The sequence below is a fragment of the Pleurodeles waltl genome, chromosome 6, assembly GCF_031143425.1.
Source record: "Pleurodeles waltl isolate 20211129_DDA chromosome 6, aPleWal1.hap1.20221129, whole genome shotgun sequence".
NCBI lineage: Eukaryota > Metazoa > Chordata > Amphibia > Caudata > Salamandridae > Pleurodeles > Pleurodeles waltl.
In genome coordinates, this window is record NC_090445.1 from 1,609,918,230 (window position 1) to 1,609,931,404 (window position 13,175).

Below are 13,175 nucleotides of genomic sequence, written 5' to 3' on the forward strand. Positions count from 1 at the left end.
TTTTCCCCTCTCTTCCCTTACTTGTGGCTGTCTGAACCCCTTTCTCTTTCGCTGCCCCACTTCTCGTGGCTCTGCTGTGTCCCTGCTGTCGCTCCCCTCGCATTCCGTGTCTGTGCCCGTTGTGTCCGTCTGGTTTTTTATTTTTTCATTTGCTTTGTTCTAATTTTCATGTAGGGCAGTGGTTCAGTTAACAGGAGCCCTCTGCTGTCGACTTCTGGTGCTAGCACGCCGTGCCGCGGCGTCCGGAGGCAGCTCCCGCAGACGCCTCTGACCCCTCGCCCGAGCGTCACCTACAAGACTGCCAACTCCTCGCCGGTCCATTTCTCTCATTTTCAGACCGGCGTCCCCACCTTCTCCCCGGGACGCCTGAGCCGCGGCCTGTCGGAACACAACGCCCTGCTGCACAGCGAGGGCCAGGCGTGCTTCACCGGGGCGCGCACCGGCTCCGACCCCTACCTTGGACGCCGCGAGGAATGTGACACTTCTGGCCAGGCGCTGGCCGAGGACGCGCTCACCTTCGAGGAGGCTCTGGCTACCAATTCGGGCAGGTCCTCGAGGACTTCGTACGTCTCTTCCATGACTTCGCAGCCCTCGCACGTCCGTCGGGTCCCCAATGGCTACCACTATACTTTAGGCCTCAACTCTGGGCCTGGGACAGGTGGCAGGGGCCGCAGCTACTACCACGAGGATGGCCAGGACGACTGGTGCTAGCACGAGGCTCGGCAGACTCGAGCCTGGATCTTCACTGGCAATTGATGAGTTTTATCATCTATCTGCCCTGGCGTGCCAGCGCCCACGCCACACCGCAGCCGGCCCCCAAGCGCATGGAGGCTGAAGGGGGCGGGCTGTGTGCAACACTAGTGCTCTCTGGGAGCGAACGCCTCTGCCTCGCCTCCTCGATCTGTTTTTTGCACTGGACAGGAAATGGAATGAATAAAAGATCCTTTTGTTGCTGTTGTGTTGGTCCCCTTCCTCTCCCCCCACTCCCCTTACCCCTGTGTTTCTTGCCCCTTCTCCTCTAGCTTCCCATCAGTGTCTTGCTTTGTACAACAGATGCCAAACCTGTGAAGCCGAGGACTCTTTCTGGGGTGCCCGAATTGATGACTGTGGAGCTGTTTCGGGACATTTCTTTCAACACTGTGGGGTTAAAGATGGATGCATCCGCTGTACTGTTTTCTCATCCTTCTGCCCAATGCCTGAAGGGCCAGCCGCACACTCGCCCAAGGGCTCTGTAGAAACGTTTTAAAGTGCTTTTTAATGGGAAGTGGCTGGGTTCCAAAGTGCTGACGGGAGTTAGGACAGGCGGAGGAAAGGTGAGGGAATTTGATTTGTTTCTCGTGTGCAGGGAAGAGGAGGAGAACCTTGTGAATGTGGAAAAGTGAGGACCAGTATTCCAGATGTCTGTTTGTTTTTTCACTTTCCAATAAGGGTGGCAATTTGGACATGGAATCAGTGAGGAACGCTGGGCTGATAAGTGTGTGCATGTGCAAGGCCGCCATTGCTGTGCGCGCTCGATGCATGTCTACTTCCTCTCCTGCCTTTCCACGGTAACGGGTAGGAAGTGATTGTAGGGAGGGGGCCAGGGACCCTCCTACGGAAATTACGTCCTGGGAGCCGGGGTGCCAAACCCAGATGCAGGGTCTCAAGTAGAAGTCAGAAAGCCCTGCTGCTACTTTTTCAAACTGGAGTGGGCTTTTACGAGGAATCCTGTAAAATGTCTCATTGGATCTAGAAATGGCACAGTCCTCTCAAGGGTGACGTGGAATTGGGGAGATTGATGTCTGCTAGCTTGATAAGGAAATGAAGGGAAACAAAATGCATTCCCCCTTCCTAACTAACATTGAAAAACGACCAAAACCACTATCAGTGCCCAAAACTGTTCAATTTATCCCTTCGGAGTTGGGCTCAATCCCCCTGAAAGGGCCAACTCAAGAGGAAGAGAGAGACACCCTGCCCAAGACTGTTTCTCATCCTTTCTGCTTTGTTACCGGAGATGCACTCTCCTTTCTTTGTCTTGTTTGCAACCCCACCCTTGACTTGGACTCAACTTCGGGGGAGCTGGTTTTTAGTCATCCAGCTCCTAGCTGGAAATTTGAAGACTTTTTTTGCCTGCGATCTTATTTCTAAAATTGTACAGTGAAAGAAGGGGAACGTTTTAGGGAAACACACCTTTGGGGTGGGATTAGACTGATCATTCCAGGTTCCGCGCCTTGTTCAGGAATCCATACTTTGCTCAGGTAATGTCTGGGAAGTTGAGAGGTGTGTCAGGAGTGTTGTGTCTACTGTGGCCTTGTTTTAGTGTTGTCTCAGTGTGTGTGTGCCTGCGTGTGTTTGTGAGGGCTCCTTGAATCGTCTATGTAGGTCTGTTGAAGCCTCCCCCACCTTTGATTTGATAGAAGTAAGTTAGGCGTGTCGTGCACCCTGTACATGTACTTATATCACACCATTTCTCCTGCTCCAAACAGGCTTGCTCTGTCACCTAGAAGCATGCGGATTGGTGAAGACTATAGGACACTTGAGAATAGGCATCAGATGACCAAATCCTAAAAATAAGACTAAATCCATTTGGATATTTGATAAGGACAGTGGGTTGGAAATTTGAAAAAACTCAAAAGGATTCCAATATAGCAGTCGGGAATTGAAATTGGCTAAATATAGTGTAGGCCTTTTGGTGAAACCAGGCGCTGTGTGTCATAGGGATGGACCTCCGGGGTGTGGATGAGCAGCTTTCAGTCAAATGTTTACATCTCCCCCGTCCCTTCACATATCTGGGAAGATGTCACTTTTCTCCATCATTCTCATGGAGGACAACTAGGATATTTGCAACCTAAATAGTGTCTTCAAACTGCGTTATAACACTTAAATCCTCTTTTTCAGATGTACATTAATCCCATATTAGAATGTCATGGGTCCGGCAGAGTGAAACTGGGCGCTCAGTAGGGTTGCCAGCCGAAACACTGGATAATTTAGGCACACTGGACACAGTAGGGTAAAGGCATAGTAGTTACACCATAAAGCATAACAGGGCAATGGCAGACAGGACATGTTGGGGTAAGCACTTCAGTCTACTTCCTGGGCAAGTGAGATGAACCCGGTGGTAAGAAGACTTTGATTTTGTAGCTTAAACCTATTTTAGGTTTACATGCTGTGCATTATTTGCCTTTGAATGGTAAGGTCCAGAAAAACATGTTTAAAAGTGAACTTTTTATTTTGGGTGTCACAAGTGGGTGGAGACCCAGGGTTATGTTTATTGACCCTTAGCCACAATATCCCTCTATATGACCACCACCTTCAGATTCTGTCCCATCACTACTCCAAACTGGGAGAAGACAGTGTCATCTTTTTGCCATTTATGTAAGTGATACTGGCTCCAAATTAAATATACTCTGGTTGTATACTAAAACTTCCACCTCAGGGTTTAATCTTATACTGTTGTTCCCAAGGCCGTGAGCTAAAGCTTCCCTATGAGCTAAAGCATCCCTTTGACTGAGGCCTCTTGTTACAGAAAATGAAAAATGCTGCATGTGAAGGGTTCAGAGGCCGTTCTACAGGTAGGAAGATTAGGAGATGCTCCAGCATGCTGGCGACTCTGACAGTCCTAGTATGTCTGGGAAAGGCCATGTCACTTGACATTGTGCCTGGTTCTTCCTCAGGTCCACACGATATTCAATGACATTGGATTGCCTAGAAATCTTCCAATGTCCCAATGAGACACTGGAGCAGGAGAATGTTTAGCTAAAAGAAAGAATGGTGCTCTACCGTCACTTTTGAACTTGCTCTTTAGTAGGCAAATGTATTTTATACGTCAAAGGACTGATGGTCCAATTTATCTCCTTCAAGATATTAAAGGTTCATAGAGCCAGGTTCCTGCTTGAATTGTTTGTGCTTGCAGCTTATATTTTTCCATTTATTTAATGAAGCATACATAGGTCAACAGGTTAAAACATCCTCTCTGGGCTTTTAAAGAAGATACGATTTCCCAAAGCCACTTTCGCCGAGTGCCAAGTAAACAATGAAATAGGCTGACTGTTATAGTGTAAAGTAGGTAAATCTGGGCCTTATCTTTAAAAATATTAGTTTTTTTTTTTCTCAAAAAGTCGCCATGTCTACTACTTCACAGCTTGCATACAGTCGAAGAAAGCTCTCTCAGAGATTCAGTGTAATAAAGTAGACAAAATAGAGTGCGTAGGTTTTTTTACAGAACTACAGATGCAACTCAGCAAGTCCCCCATTTTAGCTATCCCGCATATCCTGATTTAGGCACCAACTCCAAATTGTGCCCGACTAAGGACCACAATTTGGGCAGAAATGATCATTTTTTCTCTTGCAGTGCACTATGAATCTGCCCTGTCCCATTCTTTGGCACTATGTGTTGGCATATCATTGTGCTTTGTAACAGTGTCTTGATTTATACATTCAAGGAAGAGGGTTTAGTACCCATAATGCTAGCGGAAGTTGGGCTTTCTACCTGTGATACACTAAAAGAAGCGACCTCCTTGGCAGCCATTCAACAATCAAAGTCAAAGTCATCTTTGGATGAGACAAAACTGATCCACCAACAGTAATGATTTACAGCAGTCATCTCATAATTATGGACCACTAGTTCAAATTCGTAGAGGAGGCATACAAGGTATTTTATTCGAATATTAGGTGCCAAATTCATTTACAGTCTTTTAAAAAGGGTTCCTTAAAGTTAGATATGGAACACCGTCTCCTGTGAATGAAGAAGTGTGCTCTCACCGAAGAAAACACATTATCATGTGTCAGTTGATTCATTTCTTAGGTAACTTACATTTTTAATGAAGTAGTTCCCCTTATTCATTTATTGTCCAATCGAAGCAGGGGTTAAAAATTAGTCTTAAGGGTATAATTAACATTTGGGTCCCGAGGGAGTAAGGCAATTAAGTAGAGCAATTCACACCGCCACGCTGGGCTCTTCAAGTGACTACTGGCCCTTGGAGAAAGGCTGTTGACATGTTTCGGTCCTCTAACTCTTCAGGGTCTCCGACCTTCACCTGGTTAATCCTGCAAGAAAAAAAGTGGGCCTTGACCAGTGATGAGTTCCTCTTGATTCTTGTCATTGGAAAATTCTGCATTCATGAGCTCTTCGTTTCTTGTGTATGGCAGGGAGGTTGCACTTCACTGGCCCCGGCTGGGTCAACAGTACATGTGTCTTGAGCATTAGTAGACATGTCAGTTTTCTCTTGATTTGAAGCACCCACTTTTCTCCCCTTTCTACTCTTCATTCTGGCAGAGTGGTCATGCACACAATACGTCAATAGTAGACACGTCTGGGATTAGGTGCAGGATGCCCAAGTGTCCTTAAATTTTGACTGGCTTTGAAGAAGAAGAAATCGTATCAAAGTCTCTATTCCAAACCAAAGCACCAGGTGTCAAGGAAACAGAATTTGGTTTTAAAGGGCCTAGAGAAGGGTGACTTTGCACCTGAAGTCGAACGCTACACAAACTCCATTCCCCATGATTCTTAGATGCGTGACGTCAAAGTTCTAGTCCCAGATGAAGCTAAAATTGACTCGATACAAGCGTGGCCGTGCTACCAGAATCGAAACGCGGGTGCTTAAAAACCAGAGAAACCAGATGTGTTGGCTAATGCTGAAGTCGCATGTACAGTTGGCTCAATGTGGGACAGTACTGTCCAGTCCCACTGCCAGCCAAAAATTATTTCAAATGTGTGTTTGGCATATGTTATTGGAACAAAATGCCTTGTAAGCCCCATGAGCTCACAGTGCTTAATTTGTTCTTGTTTCCAGTGCAGCATTTATTCGTTCTGCCTCAAGCATTTAGAGCGAGCAAAAGATACCTGGGAAAAACAGAGGAAGAGAAAAATAAAAACGCGTCACAAAGGGAGTAAGCAGAAAGCTGCCAGAGTGAGCTGAAGGGGCAGGGAGTGGCTGTAAATGGATTGAAAAGGCCCGAGATGGCTTCAGAGTTACGCAGCCTCGGCATTCCGTGTTCGCACATTTAATTGCAGCCGCCGCATGTTTGAGGAGGGTTTGGGCCCCGGCACGTTTTTATTTACAAATTAAGCACTGTGAACACATATGAAATAGTTTTCAATGATAACTATAATATTGCTGTAAATCATTACTCTGGGTAGATCGGTTGTGTCTTGGCCAAAGATAGCGTGTCCCATCATAGTGTATTGCGTCCTGTATATCACACTGTGACCTAACGTTCTCCCGCTGTCCTCTGCCGAATGTATGATGCATGCCGCGTCCCAACATACGCTGTCCAGCATTGCCTGTTACGGAGCTCACTGCCATGTGCTAGCTCACTCTCTGTGGCACTGCCCGGTCGCCTGTCTGCGCACTTTACCCTGCTGCGTTGTCAGATTGTATGTAGATGCTGTCATAGCGTTTCCTTGCCCAGTATATGCTGTCAAGTGTGGCCTGTCACAACGTGATGTCACATAGCGCCCTGTGGCGGTGTTTGGTTTCATACAGTGATCGGATGTGTTGTCTCACACTATTTTGTGGTACCCCATGCCCCAGACACTAATGATGTTATAGTGTGGCCTGTTACATGCTCCCTGTCACATTGAGGGCATCATAGCGTGGGATATTCCATGTGCTCTGTCCCAGTGCATGTTGTTGTAGTGTGGACTGTCACGTTCCCTGTTGCAAGGCAATGTGCGGTAGCATGGGCTATCATGTGTGCTACGTCACAGTGCAAGGTGTCATGGTGTGACTGTCGCAGTGCAAGGTGCCATGGTGTGGCCTGTCGCAGTGCAAGGTGTCACGGTGTTGCCTGTTGCAGTGCAAGGTGCCCTAGCCTGGCCTATCATGTGTGCTCAGTCACAGTGCACGGTGCCATAGTGTGGCCTGTCGCAGTGCAAGTGTCATAGTGTGGCCAGTCGCAGTGCAAGGTGCCCTATCATGTGTGCTCCGTCACAGTGCATGGTGCCATAGTGTGGCCTGTCGCAGTGCAAGGTGTCATGGTGTGACTGTCGCAGTGCAAGGTGTCATGGTGTGACTGTCACAGTGCATGGTGCCATAGAGTGGCCTGTCGCAGTGCAAGGTGTCATGGTGTGACTGTCGCAGTGCAAGGTGCCATAGTGTGGCCTGTCGCAGTGCAAGGTGTCATGGTGTGACTGTCGCAGTGCAAGGTGCAATAGTGTGGCCTGTCGCAGTGCAAGATGTCACGGTGTTGCCTGTTCCAGTGCAAGGTGCCCTAGCATGGCCTATCATGTGTGCTCCGTCACAGTGCACGGGGCCATAGTGTGGCCTGTTGCAGTGCAATGTGCCGTAGAATGGGGGATCAAGTGTGCTCCGTCACAATACATGGTTTCATAGTGTGACCTGCCTGCCCCATCAGTAAATAATGAAAAAGATTTCATAAGTAGTCATCTGCTCCAAAACATTTCCCTCAAGCCGTGTTTCCGAGGAGTGGATGCCTGCCTTCCGCCGGGTCTGAGCGCCGGCTGTGTGTGTGGAGGCTGCTGCACAGAGGTTTCAGGAAGGGACGGGCCATTCCCAAGCTTCAAATCTTCAGTGTCAGGTTCCCGATGTTTGGAACAGTTCACAGTCACCTCGAAGCCTATGTCGAATCCGTGCATGACAAAGATACATAAAGGAACCACGGAGACGAGGTACAAAAGGGTTTACCCGTTTAACTTCAGTTTTATCTCAAATAGTGGTCAGTCGTGGCACTAGAAGTTAAACCCTGAGTGTCATTAGCACTAGGTGTGATTTATTGAGGCCTGTGTATAACATGCATATTTGGTGCATTACTACATGGGTTGGTGTCCACGTGGTCCTTGTGTATGTATGTCGGGTGGCTGTAAATCACGTTGTGTACCTTTTTTTTGTGTTTCGTTGGTGTATTTTACTGCAGGTGCTCAATGGTGTACTTCCATAATAGTGCCTGTATGCATGTTGGTAGGGTCTGTGGGTCTTTCATAAATGGTGTATGTGTTTGTGATTATGTATGACAGGGTGTGTATGTGTGTGTATGACTGAGTGTTTGCCAGTACACCTGAGAGCAGCTCGGTGACCCCAAGGTTTAAGCATGCACATATCATGGCTCGCTCTTCGTGGGTGCATCAAATGTGGTTGCCAGTGGTTAGTCCCTTTTCTGAGCACCCTTGGTATGTGTGTAAGAGTCTATGCTGCAGGCTATATCTTTGTATTCGTGTGAGTAGATCAGTGTATATATTGGTGTTTGTTAGTGTGTCTGTGTTTACTAGTGGCGTCATGAGTGAAAGTGTGTGTGCACTTTTGTGTGATGTCATAAGCGTACCATGCATCTGATATACGTGTTGACGCCCCTGCTTCAGGTAATATTTTTGAGTGCCTCTAAATAAGTAGGTGGACGTTATGATGTTTGTGATTGTGCAAGTGTGGGTAGGCGTGGTCGTGTTGAGTATGTTTATGTGTCTGCGGGTGTGTTTCTCTGTTATGTTTCACGAATGCATCATGTAAAATCTGTGGGTTGTGTGTTTCAGTGCTCAGTGTGTGCGTAGGGGGGACAAACAGGTGTGCTGTGTGTGTGAGGGGGGGGAGGGCGTGGTAGCTCACGGTTCTCCGTGTTTGTGTTTCTGCGTATGTGTATAAATGTGTTTATCAGTTGGTGTATGGGTTTCAGTGCTCAATTTTTTAGGCCTGTTGAGCTGTGTTCTCCCCCTAATTCTAGTTTTGTTCTGACGGAAGTGTGTGTGTGGGGGAGGGGGAGGGTTCCCTTTAATTTTATTTTTGTGCCTGCTCCCTCTTCCTTTTAACCACTTGCCATACTTTTTTCTAGCTCACATTTGGCTGAAATCTTGCTCGCATGCCCTCTAGGCAATAAGAAACACAAGCCTTTCTACCACCAAATCACAGCAATTGTCAAGTTTTTAACATCATTTGCCCAAACATCAGAGTCTTCTTTTTTCCTGCATGTTCTTGGCATTGTAAGTGTTGATTCACTATAGGAGTACACTACCACATTCATGTATGCATAGATTGTTTGTACACACAGTTGTATTTGTTGGTGTTTGTGTGTGTGAACATGGTTGAAGGTGTATGAGTGAATGTGTGCACCTGTATATGTATCTGAGTTTGTCTTTCGACTGGTGTATATATGGTGATATGTGCGTGTGTGAACGAGGTTAACAAGAGTTTCACTCTCTTCCTTTCTCTCTAATGGTATATGTTCGCATGGTGTAGGCCTGTGACTGAATGCAGATAACGCAAATAGTGCTTCCTGCAAAGAACTCCATCACCAAGGGCTTAAATAGAACGATAAAAAGGGACCTTAGGAAACCATGGAGGGCTGGGCCCACACCAGAATAACCACTTCTGTTGCAGGGCAATATATGATGGACTACTGGGTGTCACCAACTGGGGATAACTGAGGGCCCCTGATGGACCAAGTGTAGCCCCTTTGCTAAGGGGTCAGTATGCTGGGTCACCAAGGGCAGAAACAATCCTGCCTCTGCAGTGTGTGGTCTCAGGAAGACGTATGGAACCCTCACCAGAAGAGGTGTCCCAGGGCGGGCAGATATTGGTGTAGCACATAAAGTAGCGGGGAGTTCTTTGGGCATGTGTGTTCCTGGTGCATATGTATTCACGGAGAACGTGTGTGTTTTGTGGTTATAATTTTGTCTGGCACATGAAATGTGTGTCTCTTGAGTCCAAGTTTGACGATACTTTGATAGATAGCCTTTGCGAAAATATGATGATGCAAAAAGGAAAACTAAATGCACTTTTAGTGAGCGAGGGATTCAGAAGGCAACAAAATGTGTAAGAAACCTTGAGGTTTCTAGGATAACGAAAAAGCTGAATGGAGCAGAAGACGACGTTGTAACTAGGGAATGTTCCCTGTAATTTCACTTTTGGGTTGGTTGGGATTACCGTCTTCTAGGAGACGTGAGTACAAAGCAGCTATTTGTTAATATGAATAAATCTCAGTTCTGCTGATGACCAGAAAGTAGGGCAGACCTATGCTCCTGAGCAAAGCACAGTTGGACAGAGCCTTTAGTAGAAAACTGTTTGGACCCCGTGGTAGGCAACTGGTGCAGCGCTATGGTTCGTAGTCATGCAATGGGACAATTCCTTGTTGCAGTGGTTGGTATAAGACAGGGACAGTTCCTTCCCCCAGTAGATGAGTAGCATTGTAGGACAGTTCTATGCTGATCATGGTGGCAAGCACAGTAGCAAATTACACTGCATGGGGCTTACATTATGTCTGGTTTGCATCAGATTTCATGAGACGCCTGTTGAGGATGCATGCTTCTTTTCATGGTCAGTACCTACAGTGTGTAATTGTTAGAGAAAACAGCAGGAAAGTGCTTTGTCACTATTGTATTCAGTGAATTAGAAGGCTTGTGTGCAACCTAGTTTGGGTTGCACAGGAGACAAGCCACATTCTCCCCACATGGATCAATGGTGGACATGCACAATCCGTGCACTTGACCTTTTTTTCTTGTCCTAGTACTTGCCAGATGAGGGTGTGCTCCGACATTTCAATAGCGATCAGCACGGTGGAAAGGTACAATGCACCCCATGGTGACCAGAGTAGTTGTACGTTACCGCAATTCCTTTGAAGGCCACATACCCAATGAGTTCAGAAAAGTGCCACAAATAACTTTTGCTAGTGGTAGCTAGTGAAGTGGGCAGGTCTCTTGAGTTGTGACACCCAACCCCCCCCCCTGCGAATAAGCCCTTTTGAAACTACTTGGAATACAGACTTGATTGCAGGGGCACAAAACACCAGAAATAACAAGTAGTTACTTTGTGTAGGTGGAGGAATTAGGACCTGTGCCACCACTTTTTCCCCTTTCCCGCATCCACCATCATTCCTCTGCCTTAAGTAACGGCTCGATTCTTCTAAGTAGGACTATGCAACCACATGACACGTATGAAAAACTCAACCACACAAAGAAGCGAGAGACTGGTCCATTCAGTAGCTTTACCTGCTGGAGTCTCCTGTTCCAGGCATCATGGCGGCTGCGACCAAGAGTTTTATACCTTTTCATTGTATGAAGGCACAATGTTTCACTGACCTTTTAAAGTAAATAGGATACTTTACTGCAAGAAGAACAAAAAAAATTGAACTTTGACTAGTTGCATGCAAACATTGTAGCCAATTTGAAAGTTACAAATTGAATTGTTTTTTTAATTGTATTGAAATATGTGTGGTATTCTTTCTCCTTTGCATCCTCCTCCCTGCTCTCTACTCAGTAGTGATGGAAGGCCACTGTCGTGTGTAACACTGTGTCTTGGCTAGTGAGATCACATTCCAAGACCTTTGGTCTAGGTTGGGTAAGGGGGCCATGGGGGATAGTATTTAAAGGGCATGCAGTGCTTGTAGCATATACGAGGATGGATGGCCAGCACCTTCTCCCTGCCCAGGAGGGATTGAGGTGGTAAAGGTATAGATTCCACATTACCTACCCCAGGAGATGGGTGTAATATTCCAGGATTCCCAAAGAAAGTAGCCCCTAGCTCACCATAGTTCTAGTCTGGGCTATTACAGGTTGGGACGGGGAGGTCTGGAATCCTCAAGAATATACTTTGAACGGTTCTGGACTGCCAGCTACATTTCCAGACAGGCGCTCAAGTTCCCTTGAGGCTGTAATCCTCTTGGATAAACCTTGGATGAAATTTACAAAGAGAACTGCAGACATGCAAAGATTACCTTTCTCTAATCTGGTTATAGTCCATATGCTTTAAAATTCCAGCTCTTGTTTTGGTTATTTCTCAAAAGCATGACGCTCTAAACTATTTATAAATCATCGAATATTACAATATAAAAACATCTTCCCAGAATGCTAAGCAAGCTGTGACGAAGAAGACACGGATATCGCTTTATAAATTGTTGTCAACCCCGGCGGTCCTTCTCAAGCAATTAAGCTAAAATTCTCCTAATGACCCACTTTTTTTTAAAGGACATATGCAAGCCACAGGTCTCGAAGTTTCTGTGCGTGCCCGGCCACAACTTACTTAGCTATGTGGCAACATTTCCCCGAATGGATGCCGAGTGCAGCAACACTGTGTAAAGTGTTGTCAGCACAAGTTAGGTTGATTCTTTTAACATGTGCCATCAGTGTTGTTGCTTTGCCCCGCTGTCAAAATCTACAGTTGTGGACATGGATTTATGATATGGATGCTTTGATATCAAGAACATTTACCAATTTATGAAATGTGCAGAGCAAAAATGGAATAGGAGTGGCCAGAGAAGAGAAAGGGTAAACTATGCAGACATGCTTAGTTACTTGTAAAGTCTGTAACCAACATTTATTGTTTTCCTCTATGGGCTATGCTTAAGTACTGACTCACTTCATTGTTTCTGTGAGTGACTTCTTGGCCCTCCCCCTCTAAGCTTCTCTGTCTGCTCTCTTCTGCTGTCCACATGGAAGCTTCTAGAAGATATTTCCCGGCCCTCCACACTGGCCATAACTCGTCGTTGTTAATCTTGAAAATGCACCAACAGCTTCTAAGCATCTGGAACCAGCCCTCGTAGTGGCACAGAAATTCTCTAAAATAATTAAATGTTTGCATGTAAAAATATATACAAATATACATATTTAAAAAAAACAGGAATCCCAGAGTATGTGCATGGAACATGTTTCTCTACGTACCTTTTTGATACGATGTATTCATGAGTTGTTAATTTTTAATTATATTTGATATAAATTGGGACTTTGTTGCAAAACTTTATATTAAAAACAGTGTTGAAAATCGATGCAAAGTTTATCCCTTGCAACACTTCTGGACTTAAAAAAAGATACTAAAAAAAGGAAGACTACGATCACTTTGCCGCCTGAGTGACGTTTATCAGCCAAATCTTTGAACCCTGAGCTTGTTTCTACAATTCACGTTTTGTATGAAGCAAAATTCCTTGAATTAAAATAAAAAAACACCTTTGAAAAAAGTGTGATCAGAATTGAGGTATGCAATGTGAAAGGGGGTGGGGGCATGGGAAGGCTGGGTTTTGTTGTTGTTGTGTTCTTTTAATTTGGTAGCAGTTCTCGACTGTTTTTTCAGAGGAAGAACCGAGAACTACGTCTTTGTCCGTCCTCCTGAGTCTCCATGATTGGGTGGTCTGGAAAAGCACTTCAGCATATGAGAAGGTCTTCCCATCGCCATTCATGGTCATCGTGTCACTTGTCCTAGCAGAGCGGTCTCTGTTATAGAGGTGCAGCAGCGTGGCTGTAAGAGTGATCTCCTTATGGG

The 13,175-nt window shown here is 45.9% G+C and overlaps 1 protein-coding gene across 1 annotated transcript in view; it reads left to right on the forward strand.

Annotated features, from left to right (window-relative positions):
- CACNA1B (calcium voltage-gated channel subunit alpha1 B) overlaps positions 1-12,861 on the forward strand; it is an 856,833-nt gene extending 843,972 nt beyond the window's left edge. The window contains exon 46 of the mRNA XM_069241492.1: positions 175-12,861. Coding sequence (XP_069097593.1) covers positions 175-711 — 537 coding nt within the window. The 3' untranslated portion in view covers positions 712-12,861. The remainder of the gene's footprint in view (positions 1-174) is intronic.
- Positions 12,862-13,175: the final 314 nt, after the last annotated feature.